This window comes from Lissotriton vulgaris, chromosome 12 (assembly GCF_964263255.1).
Source record: "Lissotriton vulgaris chromosome 12, aLisVul1.2, whole genome shotgun sequence".
NCBI classification, from domain to species: Eukaryota; Metazoa; Chordata; class Amphibia; order Caudata; family Salamandridae; genus Lissotriton; species Lissotriton vulgaris.
Genome location: NC_141700.1, coordinates 762,479,312 through 762,500,087, shown reverse-complemented (window position 1 = coordinate 762,500,087; position 20,776 = coordinate 762,479,312). Strand labels below are relative to the sequence as shown.

At 46.9% G+C, this 20,776-nt stretch overlaps 1 protein-coding gene across 3 annotated transcripts in view; it reads right to left on the bottom strand.

Moving 5' to 3' along the window:
• Window positions 1-20,776, bottom strand: part of CHD3 (chromodomain helicase DNA binding protein 3) — an 813,321-nt gene that overhangs the window by 207,724 nt on the left and 584,821 nt on the right. For all 3 annotated transcript variants that reach the window (XM_086946072.1, XM_086946074.1, XM_086946073.1), the window contains one exon: window positions 7,716-7,849. In XM_086946072.1, coding sequence (XP_086802198.1) covers window positions 7,716-7,849 — 134 coding nt within the window. The remainder of the gene's footprint in view (window positions 1-7,715; window positions 7,850-20,776) is intronic.

The window sequence follows — 20,776 nt, the reverse complement described above, 5'->3', positions numbered from 1 at the left end:
TTGTATCTTTTCTAGAATTTTTCCTCTCATGGACGAGGATGTCGTCAAAATCGTTGATGGTGTTTTGATCGAAGACGCTGCTGAGGCTGCTTCTGCTGTCGACTGGAGTGCCGTCGTCAATGTCGTCATCAGCAAGGTTGAAGCTATCCTGAGCGTCGGTGGTATAGGATGTTTAACTTGTCAACGAGGAGGTCAATGAGGACGTGGTCGTAGACAGAGTATATCTGATACTGTTAGTGGATGTCGTAGACACTGAGGTGAATGTCTTTGACTTTGACGGCGGTGATGACGATTTTCTCGTCAACGGTGAAAAACTCACCGACGATCTCTCAGTCGATGGAGCGGATGAAGGCTTTTTTGAAAGTGTGATGAATCTGAGGTGTAGGAGTCCCAGACTATGATTTTTCTGGTCTTTTTGAGGAAAAAGTTGGTCCTTTTTTCTCCTTTTCCCTTGAGGAAACCTCAACCTATGAGGGGTCTTTTTAGAGGATTTTTTTTAGGAGGTTCCTGAGAGGAATGAGAATGGGAAACTTCTTTCTCTCTTTCTTGAGGAAGATGAAGAATCCTCGCTGTCATGATCTGACATAGACTCCTTTCTGGTTTTAAGTTTTTGGAGCCATAACAGGCGTTTCTCTTCAGTGACTTTTGAATGTTTTTGACATACCTTGCAGTCCTTTGCCATGTCAATTGGATAAAGGCACTATAGGCAGGGTTGATGAGGATCATCAGAGAATAAAGCCTCTTTTTACCACAAGTACCAAAGGATCGAAATAGACCTTTCTTTGCTTTTTTTGACATGTCAAAAGTCAAGTTTGGGGCAATAAAAACAGATATACTGGAGTATCTACATACATATATATATATATATATATATATATATATATATATATATATTTTCTCTCCTCCAGTGCCGGTTTGTGCACCTTGGGCTGTCGTGGCGCGGTCCCAGATAGGCCACCGACTGGCCTCGAATATATGCCACCAGTTACCTCCTCTATCCCGAAGTAAGCCAGGACACCCGGACTCAGTTTGCAAAATTTATTAGCAGAATGAAAAAGTGTGACGCGTTTCGCCGATAAGGCTTGCTCACTAGTGAGCAAGCCTTATCGGCGAAACGCGTCGCACTTTTTCATTCTGCTAATAAATTTTGCAAACTGAGTCCGGGTGTCCTGGCTTACTTCGGGATAGAGGAGGTAAATGGTGGTATATATATATATATATATATATATATATATATATATCCAAAGACCACTCTTCACACCGCTTTCCTGACGGTGCCCAAGTTTCCCAGGGAAAAGAGAGACGGACACCAATTCTTCTTTTTTACCGCAGCCGCAGGTAAAATTTATTTAGCATAATTTTCAAAAGTGCATGTTCCGAACAGGAAACCCAAACGCGTTTTGGCGTTCTCAGACGCCTTGCTCGCTGGTGATCAGTGCAAGCATCCCCGCCCCTTATTTAAAATGAGGCTAATCCCGTGATTAGTGACCGGTGCAAAAATAAACATGGAAAACATACTCGTTTTTCTCACTAACAAATAAATAAAAGTCCTGTATGCGTATATTTATATGCATATATCTAAAGAGATGTATCACTGAAAATCTTCTGGAATAAGTCAGGAACAGGTAGAACTGGGAAGAGCTCAGTGGAGACTCCCTTACACTAAGTGCAGTAAAAAATCTGAGGGACTGGGGCTTCTCACGGGAGTGCTCCAGAGGGTAGTGCAAACTGATTGGTTGAAACTTAAGTTTGGTTTGTTTTTAAAAAAAGGAGTATGATATGCTACTAAACTGAAGGGCCTTGGGTCTTTCAAGTCTATACCTATCATTGCATTGCTTTCCTAAGGTACCATGGGACTCCCATCTAGATGACAGGAAATTATACAAGCATGTGAATCTATCAAAGATCCAATACTGGAGTAAACCTGGAACGTCTGACCCCTGAAGTTGTTCTACCACCATCATCAATTGTGCAAAGACCTGAGGAGTTCTGGGAAGAGCAAAAGGGAGAACAGCAAAATTAAATTGCTCCTGACCACCATGAACCAATGGGCATATGGAAATAGGCATTCTGCAGGTCAAGCACCACCATCCAGTCTCCAGGGTAGAAGATAGTCAAGACTTGAACGAGGGCTTCTGTCATTTTATCGGCACCAGAGAGTAGTTGGAATAACAACCACAGCCTACTTCTGGCACCAGCACCTATTGGCCAAAAAGGATTGCACTTCCTGCCGCAAAACTGACAAATGGCCCTCCATCAGTTGTTGAGTGGAGGGACGGTGGAAGGTGCAGTGGCATAAAAAGGAAGAATATGGCATACCCCTTCCGAACAATTTGCAAGCCAGTTCTGTCTGATGTTAAGGGTTGCAAACCTAGCAAATTTCAGATCCTGCCACCCACAGGGTGGCTGTGCTCTCCTAAGGGTATGTTAAAGGGGTTTAGTAGGTGGAACTGCAGAGGTGGCAGTGGACTGGGTAGCTTGGTTATTTTAGTGAACAAGCCACATAAAGTTGAAAGATAAAGCAGACATTTCTCTTTTTAACAAGGATAAGTAAAGGTTTTCATCTCAATAATGATGTACCGCTCAACATGTTTTTGGAATCATTCTGCTTAGACAGTGCAAAGTCTTGAATATTTAGATTTTGCTGGATCTTCTCAATTTATCCCTTACCTCTGCGGGGGTCCCAAAATCATGGAAACATGCTAAAGTGGTCCCTCTTCTTAAAAAACCTACATTGGACACTTCCAAGCCAGAAAACTACCGGCCAATATCTTCCATTTCTGTCCAAAATTCTGGAAGCATTTGTGAATTTGACATTAACTCACTTTTTGGTAGTTAATCACATACTTGATAACTCCCAAAATGGCTTCCGACCGCGATACAGCACTGAGTCGGCACTGCTGACGGCGGTAGAGCAATTGAGATCTGCTGCGGACGCCGGGAGGACCTCAACTTTGGTCCTGCTGGACCTGCGCACAGCATTTGACACAGTCTCACACAAAATCTTGCTACTCCGTTTGGAGGAGATAGGGATTCGTAATACAGCCTTGTCATGGTTCTCTTCCTTCTTGACCGACCGGACCTTTCAAGTTATAGCCCCTCCCTTTGCCTCCTGTGTCCATCCTCTGCGATGTGGGGTCCCTCAGGGCTCTGCGTTGAGCCCCACGCTCTTTAATATATATATGAGTCCTTTGGCAGGGCTGGCTAAAGCAAGAGGAATCTCCATGGTGTCATACGCTGATGACACCCAACTGGTGATCACCCTGTCTAACAATCCCAGCCAGGACAGAGAAAAATTCAGAGAAGACATAATGGCCATTGCAGAGTGTATGACGACTAACTTCTTGCAATTGAACTCAGCAAAATCTGAGATCCTTCTGTTTGGCAAAGACTTCCATCTCTGGAACAATGAATGGTGGCCTCCAGTTCTTGGAGGTCCTCCAGTCCCATAACCCGCAGTGAAAAACCTGGGCATTATGCTGGACAAAGATCTTACCTTCGAGACGCACGCCAAATCTGTGGCAGGGAAATGCTTTGGGCTGCTCAGCGGCCTCAAACCGATACTTGGTCTATTTAATGCCCACACGCGACAGCTGATCAACCAATCCTCCATACTGGCCCGTTTGGATTACTGTAATGAGCTTCTCCTTAGGTCTAAAAAATCTGTGCTAAATCGACTGCAACGGGTCCAGAACGCTGCAGCTCGCGCCATTTTTCCCTCCCCAAGTACAGCCATGTACCTAACTTCCTTTTCCGCCTCCATTGGCTGCCCCTTGCTCAACGTGTACACTTCAAAGTGCTCTGCACCGTGCCCAAGATCCTGACCGGCATTGGTCCTCACATTCTGAGTGATACGTGCTCCTTCTATTTTCCGCCACGCGCGCTGAGCTCAGCTAATCTTATCCTTGCGCGAATTCCACGCTTTCAAAGTACCAGATCTGGGGTCGCTCTTTTTGGCGACTGGCCCCTACCTTATGGAATTCCCTTCCTCTACTTATCCGTTGCATAGCTGATCACCAGGTCTTCAGACGCCTTGTGAAGACTTGGTTGTACTCTCAACACTAATCCCTCACTGTTCCTCACTTTGCCTTGCATCAGAACTGGAATGAATGGGCACAGATGAGACAAAGCTCTTCAGGTGCAGGCTGTTGGACAGAAACAACCATCGGTATTTTAACATTCTTTATGTTGTTCACAGGCAGCCAGTGAACATCCATTTTGGATATGGGTGGGGTGATACATCCAGAAAGGAGTAATGGGGTGGGTAATAGTTCCTGTTTCTGCAAATTATGAATTCTAAATCAAAATATATTTCTCTATGCTACGGAAAGCCTTAGAAGAATTCTTACTAATCAACTGCAAAAGCTATGGCTTGTATTATGTACTTGATAATTTCTTTCTTAAATCTATTCAATACCATACACACCATAGGTAAGGAAATGTATTGTCGGCATGCTCTGTGTTCTTTGACAAAAGACAATATTCTGCACTCATATTTTTAATTTCTACTCTAGTGTTACCACCTTGAATACTGGGTCACGGTTTTACAAAAAGGATAACGCAAGAGGGGCTAGAATCCGTCAGTGCAAAAACAGATTGTTATATTATGGCACATGTAAAGTGTATATCCATGAATCAGGCACAGAATGTGGTGCACCGACTCATGGTCTAAGGGCATGACAGGGAGGCAAATGGACGATGCTGCTTCTGAGCAGCAGACTTCATACTCCTCCTGTGAAGGGAAGCAGTGGAGGCCATCAAGAGAGTTCTGCTTTTGTCCCAGCAGTGAATCCACACTATCCTTCATGGTAGTCAGGTGAGGTATCCTTTCTGTGCTACCAATCACTGAATCCAAAATTAAGCGGTAAAGCAAACATGTGCCATATCTGTGTCTTGGAGATTTGCACTCAGCATCATGTTTACTGGGCATTAGGGCTACCCCATTCCAGTCTTTCAATTACCATATTCAAAGTGGGCCATATAGAAAGTAATTAAAGATCAAATGTTTGATCATGTACTCATTTTTGGGGGAAAAAGAAATTAATTAAACCCACTTCCAACAAAACAAGTAAACCTGAAAGTGCTTAAAGCCTGCAGTGAAATAGTTAAGACTAAGACAGTACAGTGATTTTATTCACAAAAATCTACTGAGTAAATGCTGGAAAGTGGAAAAAAAGAAACATAAAGCAATGTTCATTTTATCCAGCAGTCCCCTCTCCTCTCCAGTCACTTTTCCAACAAGTTTTGACTTTGTACACAATGTTTAGGCTCATAATGTGTTGCCTTCAATAGGATATGCATAGATTCTGGTGGTTATATATATATTTTGTTTTTTCACAGTGTTTTATTTCATATACGAAACATCTGCTGTGATTGAATTAATCTCATAATCTGTGGTTTTCTAATGATATAAAATTATCGTGATAGGTAGAGTATAAAGTATTTAGTCCTGTGACTGGGGGGCGGGGGATCCTTGTTAATTTGCATCACCAATCAGTATCTAGGTTATTCATGTCTTGCAAAGTGAGATATGATATGCCATCCAAGATGTATTTTAAAGTTACTTTGCTTTTTTCTTTATTGAGTTGGAGATAAATACATTTTCTAGCTGTGTTTTTTGTTAATTTTTCTAGTCCCATATGAAAGGGGAATGGATCTCATTTCTCTGTCCCCTTTCCAATCTTCGATGCAGTGGACTCCCCAGATATGAAGGTCCCTAAAATGTATTTGATAGAAAGGAAATGATAAAGTTACAAACAAATGTGTTAAAAATGTATATGGATTATGTTTGTATGTGGAGTAATAACGATGAAAAATGCCAGTGATTCTCTTTGTTTTGCCCACAAATGAGCAGGAGCTCTACTGCTAATGGATAGGAAGGGACTCAGAGATATGAAGGGGGACATATTCATTATAACAAAGGAGTTTTCTGACCAATTTTACGGACCATACAAGCTATAAAAGGCCTTTTTAGGTCTCGCCTACGCAGTGCCCATGTGCTCGCTCCCTTGTGGGAGCGAGCTTTGAACCCATCTGTTTGTAATTAACAGATGGTACCTGCTCGCTCCCACAAGGGAAACAGGTGCAGGCCCTCTGCTCTCTCCCCTCCCCCTGCTGCCAGCGCGAGGCGCGCACGCCTGTTTTTGTAGCTGTGATGGGATAGTTGTATTTTTTCATCCGATAAATATATATTTTCATCTAGGTTGTAATTATTCATCCATATTAATTCCAGTGTTCTTTGACCTAATCTGCCTTCCTTTAGCTCACTCTAAAACCATTTACACTTTAGGAACTTTGGTTTTACTAAATGTGTTCGTGCATACTCAGCGATTTAGCATTACGATCAGAGATCGTGCTCATACTTACTCTATGTCTCTTCTGGTACATTTCACCATTCCGTAATAATAACGAACGTTACTGTAATTTTAACGTTAAAAATATTAGATTGTTGATTATTTTTCTGCCGTATTCTGTCCCAAAACGTGTACATGATTGCCATCTCTACAGCCTACCTTTTGTGGGCTACATTTTGCTGGAGCCAACTTAACTCTCGCATTTACACAACAAATGATTTCTTCACCCTTAAATTAGCACTAATCTTAATCCCTGCCTTGAGCAATTAAATAATCGTCTCAGATAGATTAACATTGCTCAGAATAATCGGCTGGCAGATTATAAACGCTTCAAATCCAGGATGCTCCATCGTGTCTCCTTTGTCCCTAGTGCATAGACTGCAGAAAGGCAGTTACCTGGCCCTCTGGAGAGCCCTGTTTGCGTAGTAAAATTGCTGTGGGCCCTAAAACAAGCAAGGAAATGGACCAGTGATCCTTTTGTTTGATGCTTTTCAAGGCGGGCATGGTACAAGGCCCTGCTGCACTTGACTTTGCAGCATTGCCTCTGCAAGGCGCACCTAGAACACTCTAGACTTGGGTAGAGTATTGCAAGACACTCCATCGTCCTTCGGTCTGACAGGATGGCTGGCTCCTGATGTGTTACACTTGTTAATCACTCTGATTGCACACTAGTACTCTCTTTCCGTATGCCTGCCTCCCCCATCCTACAGGCCCCCACTTATTTCAGTGTGTGTACCCGAGGCAGAGGCGTATGTGAGTCACAAATTGTTTATATGCAGTGGATTTCCCATGCACATGGACCCTATGTAAATATCTGGATAAATGCACATGAGCATACACTAAACAAGTTATAAAGAAATCGTAATTCACTTCCAACCCCCATAGGAATATTTTACCGAATCTTTAGCAAGACAGACTTACTTGGGGCGACCAAATAACACGGATTACAAACAAGCATTGGCATAGCCAATAGGTCTCACCTTTGGGACCTTATAAGTATTTATTTATGCAGCACACTATCCCTGGTGCAACAACATCAACTGTTGCATGTCCTAAAACGTATACATTCCCAAAGGCGAGACCTATTGGCTATGCCAATGCTTGTTTCCATAACGTTCTCCTAATAGTAGCCCCTAATGTATCCAAGCAATGCTTCATTGAAGGTCATGATCTTCACATGAGGGGCGCTATTTTTTTTGTGTGCCCGGTTTCTTTTTAGTCCCAATTAGACCTGGTCAAGGTGCAAAAATAACTGCAGTGCCATGGCAACATGTTCTGCTTTCTGAGACTGTCACAAATAACAGTGCAATTTAAAAACGTATATATTTTTTTTAAAGCAAGAACGTATGGAAGAAAACCCACTTGAACTCTTTCTCTGTCTTGCCGCGCAGGTCTCGCACAAGCCACTGGGAAGAAAAGGCGTCCTGGGGGGGCATCCCCCACCTCATGACCGCATTCAGGAAGGCTTTGCGTTGACGGGTGTTGAACCCCAGGACCTGAAGGTGAAAACAGCCAGGGTGTAAACTCCATTCCATCATCCTTATATACAATTTTCCATCATGCACAACTCAATACATTCACGGTCCAATACACTCTGCCTTCTTCCAGCTAACTCAGTGTTATATGGACTCCAATACAATACATTCATTCAAATTAATGACTGGTGTGTAATTCTGGCCTTCAGCACTTTGAATTTGTCATAGATTTGTGTATTTTGAATACACAAGAGTTAGTCAAAAAGCGAGTTCCTGGAGATAAAGCACTGACTGGGCATGGAAAAGTATCTCTCCAAAAACCCTCCTAAAAAAAGCAAAGTGCAGGTAGTCAATCAGCCAAAAATTATTTATTCGGCCAATATAGACCATAAAAGCACAAAGTCCTGGTAACTTGGAGGGAAAAGTGCACAAATGAGTGTTAAAAACATATTTATGATTTTATGAAATACACATTTGACAGAAACGTCCTTGTGTGTGAGACGGACAGAAGCCTGTCCTAAATGCAAATGAGGCAAAGGATATTTTTGAGGTTGGCTAATTGTGATGCCCTGGTGAACAAGTTATTTACCTTCGGTAACGTGGTATCTGTAAGAAACAGTAGTTAGTATTAGATTCCTTACCTTAGAATATCCCCAGGCGTCAGACTGGATCCGGAAATTTTTGCGTAGCAGTACCCTTGCGCTTCGGTAGGCGTCGTCTGCGGCTCCGCGTACGTCGTCGTCGGCGCCGTGATGACGTTATCAGAGTACTTAGACGCCGCCTCCGCGTGCTGACGTCAGTTCTTAGACATAGCTTTTCCATGCCAAAAAGGCAGAGCCATGTCAAAAACCAACACTGGTGCCATTGAAACTAGGGCCCTGAAAGGGGATGACCTTGACCCTAGATATCGGTTTGCAGAACGGGGAGGATGGGTGTGTCGGTAAGGAATCTATCACTAACTAATGTCTCTTACAGATATATCGTTACACAAGTAGTAACTTGTGCATCTGAAAGAGACACGTTAGTGATAGATTCTTTACCTTGGAATAGATACCCCAGCAATACCAACCCCGGTGGTGGGTCTGCGAACCAATAATCACACCAGAAAGTCCTGGAGGACAGAACGGCCAAAGAAGCCATCCCTCCGGACTGGGCTGTCCAGGCAGTAGTGTCTTGCGAACGTGTGCAGCGAGGCCTCCGCGTGCTGACATCAGTTCTTAGACACAGCTTTTCAGCGCCAAAAATGCAGAGCCATGTCAAAATCCAACACTGGTGCCATTGAAACTAGGGCCCTGAAAGGGGATGACCTTAACCCTAGATATCGGTTCGCAGAATGGGGAAGATGGGTGGAGCAGTAAGGAATCTAATACTAACTACTGTTTCTTACAGATACATCGTTACCGAAGGTAAGTAACTTGTTCATCTGAAAGAAACAGGTTAGTATTAGATTCCTTACCTTAGAATAGATACCCCAGCAATACCAACCCCGGTGGTGGGTCTGCGAACCAACAATCACACAAGAAAGTCCTGGAGGACGGAAAGCCAAAGAAGCCATCCCTCCGGACTTGGCTGTCCAGGCAGCAGTGTCTTGCGAACGTGTGCAGCGAGGCCCACGTAGCTGCCTGACAAATGTCCTGCAAGGGGACTCCCCGACCAAGGGCAGTGGTAGCCGCCGTGGCCCGAGTGCAATTTGCCCTCAGCCCAACAGGAGGCTCCTTCCTTGCCAAGGAGTAACATTCCTTGATACACAAGACGACCCACCGAGAGATGGTCCGCTTGTGTAACGCCCGTCCCTTCTTAGCGCCCACCTAACCAACAAAGAGTTGGTCATCCACCCTGAACTGGCGTGTGCGATCCAAATAGAATGAGAGCGCACGTTTTAGGTCCAGACGGTGGAGCCGCTCTTCCTCCTTTGAGGGATGCAGAGGTGTAAAGAAGGTAGGCAAGGTGATAGACTGCCCGATGTGGAAGGCCGTGACAACCTTGGGCAGGAAAGAGGGTCTTGTCCACAACACTAACTTGTCCAAATGGACAGAAAGGAAAGGAGGTTTAGAGGAAAGAGCCTGGAGCTCACTAATTTTCCTGGCAGATGTGATGGCAACCAGGAAAGCAGTCTTCAAAGTAAGAAGGAGGATAGGACAGTTGTGAAGTGGCTCAAAGGGAGCGTACATCAGATAAGTAAGAACCAGGTTCAAGTCCCACTGAGGCATCACGAAGGGAACAGGTGGAAAAGTGTGGGTGATGCCTTTCAGAAAGCGATTTACAATAGAGGACTTGAACAAAGATGGTTGATCAGAAAGCCCGAAAGGGCAGAAAGGTAGCCCTTGATAGTGCCCAGAGCAGAGCCCTGCAGGGCAAGAGAACGAAGGAAGAGAAGAACCTCAGAAAGAGGGGCAGAGAGAGGATCCACAGCCTTTGCTGTGCACCATGCCACAAATCTGTTCCACCTGCAGGCGTATACCGACTTAGTGGAGGGACGCCTGGCTGCCAGAATGATATCACAAACTTCAGGAGGAAAGTCAAATGGCCTCAACTGTCGCCGCTCAATCTCCAAGCATGGAGGTGGAGACTGGACAGGTTCGGGTGGAGCACCGTCCGCTGTTGCTGCGACAGAAGGTCCTCCCGAAGAGGCAGACGAACCGGGGGATCGACTGACATACTGAGTAGCTCGGGTTACCAGTACCTTCGTGCCCAGTCTGGAGCCACAAGGATGACTTGGGTCCGGTTGCGTTTGATCTTCTTCAGCACTCTGGGCAGAAGTGGTATAGGCGGAAAGGCGTACAACAGACCGCAACTCCACTCGCAACGAAAAGCGTCTCCGAGCGAGTGCCGCCTTGGAAATTCCAACGCGCAGAACTGATGACATTGCGCGTTCTCTTCGGTGGCGAATAGATCTAACCAAGGCTCTCCCCACTGCTGAAAGAGGCCTTGCGCCACGTCCGAGTTCAGACGCCATTTGTGATCCATCATGCACCAGCGGCTGAGTTTGTCCGCCCTGGCGTTCAGAGAACCTGCCTGGTGTTGAACCACCAGGGTCACACCCTGATGTTCCAGCCATTGCCAGAGGCACAGAGCCTCCTAGTAGAGGGTCCATGACCCCACCCCGCCCTGTTTGTTGCAGTACCACATGGCGGTGGTGTTCTCCGTGAACACTTGCACTACACTCCCCCAGACAGAGGGGAGGAATGCCTTCAGTGCTAGACGAATCGCCCGCAGCTCCTAAAGGTTGATATGGAGCCAGGACTCCGCCGGAGACCAGAGGCCTCTGATCTCCGCCTCTCCCATGTGGCCTCCCCAGCCCTGGAGGGACGCGTCCATCACAACTACGTGCTCCGGTTGGGGAAGGGAGAGGGATCTGCTGCTGACCCAATCGCGGTCCGTGAGCCACCACTGAAGCTGTCTCGCAGGACATGGTTGGACAGGTTGCCCTGATGCTGGGCCCACTGAAACTTCAGGTCTCACTGCAGAGCCCGCATCCGCCAACGGGTGTGATACACCAGAAGGATGCAGGAAGCCATCAGCCCCAGAAGCCGCAGCGTCAACCTGACTGAGACTCGGGATAAAGGCTGAAAGATTGGAATCAGTGCCTGTATATCCCGAACCCGCTGTTCGGGGGGGTAAACCCAAAACTGCACCGAGTTGAGAACCACTCCGATGAAAAGGAGCTTCTGAGAGGGGCACAGGTGTGACTTCGGCACATTATTGGAGAACCCCAGCTGGTGCAGGAGGTTAGCCGTCATCTGGAGGTGGCTGACGACTGTCTGGGGCGAGCCAGCCTTCAACAACCAGTCGTCGAGGTAGGGGAAACCTGAAACCCCTAACCTGCGCAGATGAGCTGCGACCACCGCCATCACTTTCGTGAACACCCGTGGGGCTCTGGTAAGGCCGAAGGGGAGCACGGTAAACTGAAAGTGCTTGTGGCCTACCGTGAACCGCAGGTAGCGCCAGTGGGCCGGTAGGACGGGAATGTGGAAATAAGCGTTCTGCAAGTCCAACGCTACCATCCAGTCTCCTGGGTCCAGGGCAGCTAAGACCTGAGCCAGTGTTAGCATTTTGAACTTGTCCTTCCGGAGGAAGCCGTTGACGTTCCGTAGACACAAGATAGGGCATAGGCCCCCTTTGCCCTTCTTGGGTACCAGAAAGTAGTGGGAGTAGCAACCACACCCTACTTCTGGCCCAGAAACGCGCTTGATGGCCCCCTTGGCCAAGAGGGCCGTAACTTCCTCCTGCACAAGCCGCAGATGATCCCCCGATACGCGGTGGTATTGCAGTGGTATGGCTTGAGGGGTCGTCTCGAAGGGGAGGGAGTAGCCCCTTCAAACGATTTGCAGCACCCACCTGTCCGATGTGACAGTGCGCCAGTAGGAGTGGTGATGGCGAACCCTGCCCCCCACTGGCGTCACATGGGCCTGAAAGCACGGACTAGGAGGGTTTTTAGGCAGATGCTGCGGGGGAAGGTGTGGACTGGCTTCGCCGTTGTCCCCGACCGCCTCCACGGCGATTTCCACGGCCACCACCGCGTTGGATGTTAGTCTGCGGTGAGTGGCTGACAGCACGTGTGGGGGCGCCCCTTCCTTGGCCACGAAAGGAGCGAAAGGCACCCGTTTGCTGGTGCTGGCCGAGAGGGCCAAGGACTTGGTCGTAGCCCTGGAGTCCTTAAAGCGCTCAAGCGCATGGTCTGCCTTGTCGCCAAAGAGGCGGCGGCCATCAAACGGCATGTCCATGAGTGTATTCTGGACATCCGTTGAAAAGTTGGCGGACCTCAACCAGGCGTGGCGACAAATCCCCACCGTCGTTGCCATCGCTCTGCCCAGTGAGTCGGTTGTATCCAGCCCACACCGGATGGAGAAACGTGCCGCATCTCGACCCTCCGCGAGGGCTTGGGCGAGTTTAGCCTTGACCTCCGCCGGGCATTGTGGCAGCACGTCCGTGACCGTGTCCCACAGGGAGTGGGTGTAACGGCCCAAGAGGCATGCGGTGTTGGAAGATCGCAGTCCCAAACTAAGGGAGGAGAATATTTTCTTTCCATAATTCTCATACCTCTTGGTTTCCCGATCAGGCGGAGCCGACGGGAATGTGGTCTGGGAATTAGAGGCCTGGATGATCAGGCTCTCGGGGTGGGGTGGGTGGACAGAAAACAAGGGTCGCCCGGGGCCGGGCGGTGGGGTCTGGCCACATTCCTATCTACAGGCTGGCCTGTAGCGGGCCTGGACCAAGTGCCCAAAAGAACGTCAGTCAAGGCCTCATTAAACGGCAGCAGAGGCTCAGTTGAGCTTGACTGCGATTTAAGGATCAAAGTGAGGAGGTTAGTCCTCACGGCCGTGACGGGGAGCTCAAGGCCCAAGGCCTTGGCTGCCCGCGTCAACACCACACTGAAGGTTGCCCCCTCCTCCGAAGCCACGGTAGGAGGTGAGACAAAACCAGTGTCTGGCGAAGTGTCCAGACCACTGGCATCCCCAAGTCCACCTGGCCAGTCGTCCTGGGACTGACACTCACGTGTCAGAGGGTCCTCAGGCTCCTCCCAATACTCCTCATCACCCATCTCCTGATAATCAGGGTTGTCAAAGGACGGGCCGGTTCATTGATGTAGAACTCCCCAAGCGGTGTCGAGAGCGGTGCACAGTGGCGCCGCTCCGACGCCGGAATCGGGTCGTAGGAGGTATTTGGGGACGGCGGCGCCCGAGGACGGCGCCGGAGGTGACACCTGTGGAACCGGCACCGGTGAGGTCGTCAGGTCGACCGACGACGTTCCGGATCCAGAAGCGGATCCAGTGGGGCCCTGCGACGCCGGGCCCGAAGGCGCCGGCAGCGTTGGGGCCGAAGCACCCGCCGGCGTCGGGGCCGAAGCACCCAACCCGCTAGGGCCTCCAGACGGGTCCGCTGGGCCCGAAGGCGCCGCGGAACCGGCTGGAGGAGTGAGGGACCTCATGGCCATGAGGAAGCGCTCGATCTCCTCTGGCGTTGCTTGCTGCCCAGGGACCGGAGGGTATGGGGCAGGTCACGACGCCCACGACTCCGACGGAGCCACGTGGGCGGTGTCACCCGAACCCCCAGCCGCATCGCGCGAGCATCGGGGGCAGTCGGAAGAGCGATGACGTCTCTTTGACTTCGACCCGGAGGAGTGATGTTGACTCCCGGTGCTATGATGGCTCCGCCCCCGCGACCGGTCCCTCGACCTCCGTCCGGACCGGGACCTCCCACGGCACGGGGCTGACTGCCGGAGATCGAGCCGCTTGCGGGACCGCTCCCGCCTAGCCTTCGAGGTTAAGGCCCGACAGTCGGAGCATGTCGTGTCACCATGATCGACGCCGAGACAGTGGAGGCACCGACGGTGAGGGTCGGTGACCGACATTAGTCGGTCGCAGTCCCCACAAGGCTTAAAACCTGGCATCCCTATCGGCACTGATCGGAGTCGAAGACTCGAAGAAATGATCAAAAAGATCTCAAAAAAGTTAGTCAAAAAGTGACTAAGGTACCACTTTTTCCGGATCTGCGCTGCTGGCGCGGAAAAAAGAAGAACTGACGTCAGAACGCGGAGACGGCGTTTAAGTACTCCGACGACGTCATCACGGCGCCCACGACGCCGACGACGTCATCACGGCGCCCACGACGCCGACGACGGACGCGGAGCCGCAGACGACGCCTACCGACGCGCAAGGGTACTGCTACGCAAAAATTTCCGGATCCAGTCTGACGCCTGGGGATATTCTAAGGTAAGGAATCTAATACTAACCTGTTTCTTTCAGATGCTCAGTTGCCTGTCACAGACCATGTCAGAGAGCATAGGGAATAACCGTATCATAAGTGTCATAGCTTGATTGATACCATTCCCGCTGCTCTCGGTCCCTGTTTGTAGATATGGCCAGTTCTCATAGAACCAGGTATTGATGTTGCGACTGGAAATGAACGGCATTTATGGCATAACCTCATATGCTCTTTTCTACACCCCTTATGGATTTCTGCATTTAAAACAGTGTGACGATTGAGGCGCTCAGTTATATTAAAGTAGATATGATGAGGTTGGTGAATATCTTTAACAGACTGTACTGTATTTACTTTGGTTTTGTTAATTTCGTTAGAAGTGAGGGCACTTTGACATGACACTTGCTTCTATGCCCCATTACATGCCACGGGGGTGAATGATACAGCAGAAGTCCTGTCCCTAGATGGTTATTTCTCTCGATATAAGGCAACCGTTTGCTCTCGTGGTTACCTGTGTGAATGTATATCAACAACAGGGGAAGCCCCAAAGTTACTCTTATTCTAGACACATCTAGGAATGAATCAAGCTGGTCACAGTATTCAGAGTGTGCAGAGTTGATGCCAGCAGCTAATCTGAAGGAAACAACAAGAGCATTGTGAGCAGCAGTAATTCACTCAGATGAAAATGTTTGTTCTCACACATCCCCACCCCGTAGGTAAAGGTGTGTATGTATGTGAAGGCTGAATACCCCAAAACTGGGATGCAATCTATTTTTATAGCTCCATTATCCTGTGCCAGTGTAAATAGGAGACTGTGACCAATGCATTGTATAACTCTGAGGAATCTCAGCGGATAAGGGACTTAGAGGGGAAGCCTAATGTGATTCGATATCCAACCTTGAGGTATCTGATCCAACTACTAACTATATTTGGTGTGGTCGCGGTCACTGGGAACGTTCTTTGCTTTTTCGTTTAGATTAATTATTCATGTAATTTTCCCTCTGAATCTCCCCTTGCACAGCCCCACCACCCCACCGCTGTTACCTGCACGGACCGCGGCTGGATACCATGAAATATTTGCTCTGCTTCCCCTTGGGCTTTGCAAAAAATCTTGCAGCTGAGCCATACCCCTCTGACGATGTATCTGGCCAATACATGCTCCATTTTATGTGTTTTAAAAAAAATCTTATGTAAGGTGCACCAGACTCTTTTAAATCCCATTAAAAAAAAGTATTGCTCGAATATTAGCCAATGCAGACCCACTTTTAGATTTTAATTACTACTAATTAACGAGGAAGCTGTTTTGCACGTTGGGTCTTTTCTAAAATCTACTGTACGAGCACATAGATCGATGCTGTTCTAAACTTACTGCTGCTATTACTGCTATTCTGATAATGGTTTATTGTATTTTTAAATATAGATTTATTTGTGCATGATATGAATTGTATATTTTCCATGCTTGTTTGCACTGTGAGATGCGTTTATGGCTGCTTTAATACCTCTGGTTTGAATAAGGAGTGGGAACCCAATAAACACTTGGAGGCTTGGGTGATAAAGTTTTGAAAAAAAGAGCAGTTTGCCTACAAGGGATTTTGTTTATCTGGAGTAATTTGCGAATATTTTATAGATGACGTTACTCAAGGTCACACCCTTACAAGTGGTGGGCAACAGTTTCAAATCAAGGCAATTAATGAGAGCGTTTCATTTGATGACAACTGTTGATTAGCAATACAACAAATCACAAACGGGGCGAACAAATATATTTAAAAAAACTCATATATTTAATATATGTTCTATAGTATTGATCAGGGAAAGCAAAAATGAGTAGCAACCAAACATAGTTTGTAAGGTGACGTCAATTAACCTATACTTTTTTCAAAACTTAATACCTCTGGCGCAGTAAAAATAACATGCAACTGCATAGTTAAAAATCATCTGATTTAAAAGCACCAGAATTTTATGACAGAAGTTCATGATTTAAAGTATCAGTAAGAAGTTAAGTTTTTTTAAGTTTTAATGTCGACAACAGTGTTGTCTAAGCCTGTTCATTTTCAGTTGCCTTCCTTCAGGACCACGGAAGCACTTAAAAAGAAGTGAGTTGTCATTATTGTAAATTGGAGAAAACGTTTTCTGTCAGAAAATGAAAGGAACATACTGAAAATGATAATGGACGCGGAGTGAAACTGTTTAAAGAAGGCTTGGGAAAAAAATCGAAACAGCCAAATAAGGCCCACAGAGCTCCAGAATCCTATCACTAGGAACCAGAAAAAAGAGCTGGAGTAATTGCCACTGAGAAGGCATGGTGGGATACTGGGTGGCTGGGAGCTCTTAAAACTGCAGTGCCAGTCTTCAGACTTACACGGCTACATTGTCCTCATTCTTGTTCCCTACATTTATCCTTAAAATGATTTGTAAAAGAGGTGTTTTCCTTTTCACCTACATATCTGGTGACATGTATGTATTTTTTGTGTCTTCTTTTTTTTATCACATGAAAGAAACAACTTACTTACTTGTATCTGTGGTTCTCCAGCGTTGGCATCTTTTATAGATTCAAATGCTTCAATCATTCCCTGTTATTGAAATGTGATTCCCTCTGAATCTTTGCCATAGTGTTACAAGGCATTGACAAGTTGAATAGCCCAGACACTGCCCACTTTGTTAGCACATCCACCTCTATCTAAGGAACCAGCCAATAAGATGCGAGTGCTATCAGTCGCAGCCCTCCCAGAGGTCTTCACACAGAAATCAAGCACAAGAGTGAATGTATAAATATACATATAATGCTTGAGGTCAGAGTCTACATGAGGAAGAAGGGGGCCCCATGTGAATCTATTAAAGATACTAACGCCCGATATTTAAAAAGTTTCCTGAAATTATTCCTTGTAGTCAGACTAGGATCCCCCAGGACAATGCTAATACAGCAGTGTACATTTACACTCAATAGCATTGATAACCGTAAGCAATCCAAACGGCAGCCATTCAGAAACCAGTACCCTCGGGTGATCCCCTTTGAGAGGCTTCCAACTGCCAGGTTTTCTAGCTCTTTAAATGTTTATGTTATCAAATGAAGCCTCATGACAAGGGGAGGTGGGTGGGTCGCATGTGAATCTATGAAAGATGCCAATCCTGAAGAGCCGGAGTTACAGATCAGTAACCTTTTCCTTCTTCAGCATTGAATTTTTCATAGATTTACATTCTTGAATTACCGCTATCATAGCAGTAACATACAAAGCACAATAACAAGGGAATGAGGCTTATCCTTAAGAAGAAGGTTTCTGAGCACAACTTGTATCACTGTAGTTGCTCTGCTGGTTTCATCATCAATGCAGTGATGCTTAGCAAATGCATGTGTGGTTTTCCAAATCACAAATGTCTTTCAGTGGTATCTCTGAGACCAGGGCAGGTGTCATCACGATGGCTCACGTGGAATTAGCTCTGACTGTCATTGTCAATGGCTTATTCGTTTATATATGAGCTGCTGTGATGCAAGTAATCCAGCTTGCTAATGTTTGTTTTGTAAATCCGTTGCCATTATTTACTGGAACAAAAGCCATGAATATATGATCTATTCTATGAAATTCTTTTGTTTATTGTTAGTAAAATTTAAGACATCTTTTAACACTTAACTAATGTAGCAACTTTTCAGCCTATGTGCTCTGGTTTTCCTATATATGTGGGTATAGATCTGTTTTACTTTATGTGAAAAGACAAAGGAAGTCTAAGAATGAATTTTCGGTTGGTTGGCAGAGTTGCTTTACTCTTTGAAAAATTCAAAGAGGGCTCTTTACATAAAAGTGCTTGCATCTTGTTTACTCTTCTTGCCAATGTTATGGCCATAAGGCATGCTGTTTTCGAAGACAAATGCTGTATCCATGCTTGTGAACAGGTTCAAACAAACAAGTTACTTCCATCGCTAACATCTTTCTCGTCTGGTGGACTAGTTTGTTCAGGAAGAATGCAGTGTATGGAAGTCTGAAGTTCGCTCACTCACCTGGCAGATGCTATGGTGATGAGGAATGCTGTACTGATGGTCATAAGGCAAACTGAAAAACTGTGCATAGGTGCATAGGGAGGGCATATCACGTAGGTGAGAATCAAATTAAGTTCCCGCTGCCATATCATGAAAGGTGTTGGCAGGAACATGTGGACCAAACCTTTGAAAACCGCATCACAATAGGTGATTTAATAGGGGATAGCTGATCAGGCAGACATAGAAAGGTTAAAGTACTGAAAGATAACCCTTAACAGTTGCCATGGCAAGGCCTTGCCGGGGTAATGAAAGACAAAACAAGAGAACGTCAGACAACTTTGCATTTCAGAGCTGGATGTTAAGGGAAGAACATCAAACCACAAACTTCTCCCAGAATCCTGCATAAACAGGTTGGTAAATGGATGCCTGGTTGCGAAGATGACACCACTTCAGGAGCAATATCAATCAATCAATCAATCAATCAAGCAAGCAATTTATAAAGCACGCTACATACCCGCAAGGGTCCCAAGGCGCTGGGGGGAGGGGGCTGCAGCTAGTGGTCGAAGAGCCAGGTCTAGAGTAGTCTCCTGAAGGTCGGAGGGTCTTCTGTCTGCCGTAGGTGGAGAGGGAGGGAGTTCCATGTGTTGGGCCCGAGGATGAGGATCTCTGTCTTGTCTGTGTTGAGTTTGAGCCGGCTTTCTTCCATCCAGTCGGCGACCGCCTTCATACCGCGGTGGAGGTTGGCTTTGGCGGTGAGGGGTTCGTTGGTCAAAAGTCGCCATTCAATATCTACCCATGGAGTTGCAGATTGTGCCGGTTAAGGTGGAGGACCAGGCCCTGCTGCCATGACAGGAGGTCCTCCCAAAGGATCAGCTGGATTGGAGGACAAACTTCTAATTGCCAGAAGTTCCAGATACCATACAGTCTGAACATTCATTCAGTCTGGTGCCACTAGGATGGCTCGAACCCAGTCTTTCTTGATCCTTTTCAGTATTCTCGGCAGAGAAGTAGGAGCGGAAAGGTGTACAGAAGTCCCGGGTACCAGTTGAGGTGAAAGGCATCTCTTAGAGAGAACTGTCTTGAGAACTCAAAATTGCAAACTTTTTGACACTGCACGTTCTCTGCAGTAGTGAAGCCAGTGTTCTACTCACTGCTAGAGAATACTCTGCACCACCACCAGGTGCAAATACCATTTGTGATCCACTAGTACCTTTGGGTTTAGTTCATCTAGCCTGGCATAATAAGATCACGACATGTGTAAGGCGACCAGTGAGATACCATTTGCAGAGACATAAAGCCTCCTGGCACAGAACCCAAGACTCTACGCCTCCCTGTTTGTTGCAGTACCACATGACGATTGTGAGCATATGTATCCATTACTCCTTGATGGTTCCGACTCATCAAGACCATTAGCTCAGGGTGGAGTAGGGAGATGGATCTGCTGCCAGTTGAGCACTGCAAGCCTTGCACATTCTCATTTTACACCAGGAAGGACTCTCACAGGTCGCCTTGGTGCTGAGCCCAGTGAGATTTCAGATCGCATTGCAGTGCCCATATGTGCCACTTGGCATGGTCCACAGGATGCAGGAGGCCAAGAGGCCCAGGAGCCTCAGAAACACTCTCATTAAGACCCAGGTCAAGGGTTGATACATTAGGTTCATAGCTTGAAGATCCTATACTCTTTGAGGTGGGAGGAAGGCTCAGAAGAGCATCGAGGAAGGGGAGCAGCTGATGAAGAAATCCAATGATGTCAACAGGTCAGCACCCACCTGGAAGTGCTTTACGACTGTTTCAGGTGAACCCATCTTTAGTAGCTAGTCGTCGAGGTATGGGAAGACTGTAATTCCTAAACTCTGTAGATGTGCTGCACCCACCACCTTAATGAACACCTGAGATGCACTAGTAAGGCCAAATAAAGGCATGGAGAAGTGAAAATGCTCTTTTCTTCTACCTGAAATTGCAGGTAAGGGCTATGAGTGTGCAAGATGGGAATGTGACAAGAGGTGTCCTACAAATCCAATGCCACCAACCAGTCTCTTGGGTCTAGGGCAGACAAGACTTGGGTCAAAGTGAGCATTTTGAACTTGAAGGGGGCAAAGAGAGGGGATGCAGCGAACGCACCAGTAAGTAACAAGAATAGTAGCTAGTCCCAATCCCTGGTGCCAGCACCCTCTCAATTGCTCCCTTTGTCAAGAAAGCCTGAACCTCTTCACGGAGTACAATCAATCAATCAATCCTATAATTTGTAAAGCGCACTACTCACCCATGAGGGTCTC